The sequence below is a fragment of the Aquarana catesbeiana genome, linkage group LG02 (genome assembly GCF_042186555.1).
Source record: "Aquarana catesbeiana isolate 2022-GZ linkage group LG02, ASM4218655v1, whole genome shotgun sequence".
NCBI lineage: Eukaryota > Metazoa > Chordata > Amphibia > Anura > Ranidae > Aquarana > Aquarana catesbeiana.
In genome coordinates this window covers 9,124,498-9,128,330 of record NC_133325.1, presented here as the reverse complement: position 1 = coordinate 9,128,330, position 3,833 = coordinate 9,124,498, and the positions used below count along the sequence as shown (strand labels likewise).

Sequence of the window (3,833 nt, the reverse complement as noted above, 5' to 3'; positions counted from 1 at the left end):
TGACAACGCACTGTATTAAATTAGTTTTTTTCAAATTGCCTCTCTGCCCGCTTTCCATAAATGTAGCATCATAGTTGGGTACTGGTATTACTGTTAGGAATTCCTCTGTGATGCTGTGTGTTTGTATACAAAGCCTGGTGGCCAGGGGGGCTGAGATCTTTGAGAAGGTCAAGGCCAGAAACAGAGAACCCATCTTAACCAGCGGCTCCTTGGGGAGGGGGGAAGCGCTACAGATGTAAGATTGAGGAACACTGGAAATTTTCTCTCCCCAATGTATACAGCAAGCTTGAGATAAGAATCATCTCTTTGCCACCGGCGCTCTTGGAGGAAGGTCACCACTCATTGTCTATTACTGGTCAGTCTGGAAAATATGACAAGCGTCCTCTCCCGTATTTCTTTCGTTCTTACGCCGTAGATGATTGGGTTCATCATCGGTGGAATGAGGACATAGAGGTTAGCAAAAATAATGTGGAACTGCAACGAAATGTATTTGTGGCCGACCCTGTGAGCTATAAAAGAAAAAAACGCCGGGATGTAGAAGAGAATAATCACACAGATGTGAGAGACGCATGTATTGAAGGCCTTGAACCGATCCTCGGAGGATGGGAGCCTCAGAACTGCTAGGATTATTGCACTATAGGACAGTACAATAAGGATCATGTCTGCACCAGGTGAAGTAAAAATTGTCATCAGCCCATACACCGTATTGACTAATATGTCGGCAGAAGCCAGCTTTGCCACCGACATGTGCTCACAATAGGTGTGCTCTATCACGTTGCTTTGCTGGAAAGGTAATCTTTTGAGTAGAAAGACGAATGGTACTGCCATGCTGAAAACTCTTAAAACAGCTATCGTGGTCGCCTTGACTATGAAGGAGTTGGTGAGGGTGGCAGCATATGTTAAAGGGTGGCAGATGGCGCAGTAACGGTCATAGGCCATAAGGAGCAGAATGGATGATTCAATGCCAAAAGTGAAATGGATGAAGAACACCTCAGTCAGGCATCCGTTGAAGGAGATCTCATGAGAATCAAACCAGAAAATGCTGAGGGTCTTCGGAACGGTGGTGGAGCTCAAGAGGGTGTCACAGAATGCCAACATCATCAGGAAGATATACATTGGCTGGTGAAGAATCTCATTGGTTGAGATGACCAGTATTAGCATTGAGTTTCCCAAAAGTGCCAAAACATACATGATGGAGAATGGAATGGAGATCAGGAGATGTGAGTCCTCCAGGCCAGGAATTCCTATCAGGAGGAAATAATCTGGGTGGAAGCTGGTGGAGTTCCACATTTCCTGGGTATTCCGAATGCCTGCATTAAAAAGAAGTCAAGAATGAGCATCCTTGGTGATAGTAAAGGTCCACCAATAACCTACAATTTGGACCCGACATGTGATTTAGCGTGAAAGTAACGATGCAAACCTAAACCTAGAGGTGACCACCGGGTGCCATCACCGGAGTATTGGCAGCTGCAGCTTGGTCACCAGGAGAGGAGCTTAAATATGAGACTGTCAGAAGGTCGGTGTGAAGTGCAGTCTGCACACCCCACACCCCCATAGTGACGCCACTGCTGATAGTGTCCCTTCTGCCTTGGGGGGTCAGTGCCGCCACCCCCCTGAAGAATGCCGCCCATGGCGAACGCCTTGTTTGCTTTGCGGCAGATACAACCCTGCACTCAAATAAAGTGCACCAAACCTGGGAGGCAGGTCTTTAAATAGGTTCTGCTTGACCCAAGATGGCTGCCAGAGTCACATAGGGCAACAGGATCCAACTGAATCCCTTCCCCAGTGACCCAGGAAACCATAGAGGAATGAGGTTCCTCCAGACTTCCTCTCAAGCTGCGGTTGAGCACCACCTGCAGTGGAGAAAATAAACTGCACCTTCCTACATGTCTGTAAAAAAAGATCAGACGATCGATGTGTGAGTGCCGGCTGTGCATGCAGAGGCAGCCTTAGAGCTCCTACCTGACTTTTAATGCTATGTGGGGCTCCGCTAGAACTCCTCAAACACAGATCAGCAGATTACTATTGACCTGAATGGAGTAGAGTACATGGCGATTCAGAGGCTGTGTCTGGCCTGCTTTGCTATACGTTGTGTTCCTTTGGATGGAACGGGTCCTATTAAAGTGTCTTCAAATTTCAGGCACAGCAGATGAAATGCAGCCGTTCCTTATCAAACATTGCACTATCACCGCCTTTGTATAGAATAGACTGACAAGAACAACTACCCATAATGACCTCGGTCCCATCTTCTGGTGCATCCAGGAGGTACGGGTGACATCACCACTGCCTGGGGATAGCCAGGGGCTGAAAATCCCATAAGAATGTTCTCCAGTCCATTGCATGGGTGCATTCTTGTAGGATTTCAAGTGGCCAGCTAACCCAGGAGGCAGAGGTGAGGTACGGTAATGTCACCCGTGTCTCCTAGAAATGCCAACAAGGTTTTTTTTTTTTCTTTTATGGGCTATAAGATGTACACAATGGAGATTGCCTGCATATGGACAGGACAAAGAGACAGAACAGAGGGACAGGAGGACAGGACATATGGACAGGACAGAAGAACGGGAAGAGAGGAGATATGGACAAGACAGAAGGACAGGACATATGGACAGGACATAGTTACATATATATAGTTACATAGTAGGTGAGGTTGAAAAAAGACACAAGTCCATCAAGTCCAACCTATGTGTGTGATTATGTGTCAGTATTACATTATATATCCCTGTATGTTGCGGTCATTCAGGTGATTATCTAATAGTTTCTTGAAGCTATCAATGCTCCCCGCTGAGACCACCGCCTGTGGAAGGGAATTCCACATCCTTGCCGCTCTTACAGTAAAGAACCCTCTACGTAGTTTAAGGTTAAACCTCTTTTCTTCTAATTGTAATGAGTGGCCATGAGTCTTGTTAAATTCTCTTCTGCGAAAAAGTTTTCTCCCTATTGTGGGGTCACCAGTCCGGTATTTATATATTGTGGGGTCACCAGTCCGGTATTTATATATTGTGGGGTCACCAGTCCGGTATTTATATATTGTGGGGTCACCAGTCCGGTATTTATATATTGTGGGGTCACCAGTCCGGTATTTATATACTGTGGGGTCACCAGTCCGGTATTTATATATTGTGGGGTCACCAGTCCGGTATTTATATATTGTGGGGTCACCAGTCCGGTATTTATATATTGTGGGGTCACCAGTCCGGTATTTATATACTGTGGGGTCACCAGTCCGGTATTTATATATTGTGGGGTCACCAGTCCGGTATTTATATATTGTGGGGTCACCAGTCCGGTATTTATATACTGTGGGGTCACCAGTCCGGTATTTATATATTGTGGGGTCACCAGTCCGGTATTTATATATTGTGGGGTCACCAGTCCGGTATTTATATATTGTGGGGTCACCAGTCCGGTATTTATACAATGAAATCATATCCCCTCTCAAGCGTCTCTTCTCCAGAGAGAATAAGTTCAGTGCTCACAACCTTTCCTCATAACTAAGATCCTCCAGACCCTTTATTAGCTTTGTTGCCCTTCTTTGTACTCGCTCTATTTCCAGTACATCCTTCCTGAGGACTGGTGCCCAGAACTGGACAGCATACTCCAGGTGCGGCCGGACCAGAGTCTTGTAGAGCGGGAGAATTATCGTTTTATCTCTGGAGTTGATCCCCTTTTTAATGCCAATATTCTGTTTGCTTTATTAGCAGCAGCTTGGTATTGCATGCCATTGCTGAGCCTATCATCTACTAGGACCCCCAGGTCCTTTTCCATCCTAGATTCCCCCAGAGCTTCTCCCTCCAGTGACAGAAGAACAGGAAGAGAGGAGATATGGACAAGAC

The 3,833-nt window shown here is 46.2% G+C and overlaps 1 protein-coding gene across 1 annotated transcript; it reads right to left on the bottom strand.

Annotated features, from left to right (window-relative positions):
- Positions 1-339: 339 nt before the first annotated feature.
- Positions 340-1,290, bottom strand: LOC141129581 (olfactory receptor 52E8-like). Its single transcript, XM_073617678.1, has one exon. It carries the CDS (start codon positions 1,288-1,290, stop codon positions 340-342), a length of 951 nt encoding a protein of 316 aa, XP_073473779.1.
- Positions 1,291-3,833: the final 2,543 nt, after the last annotated feature.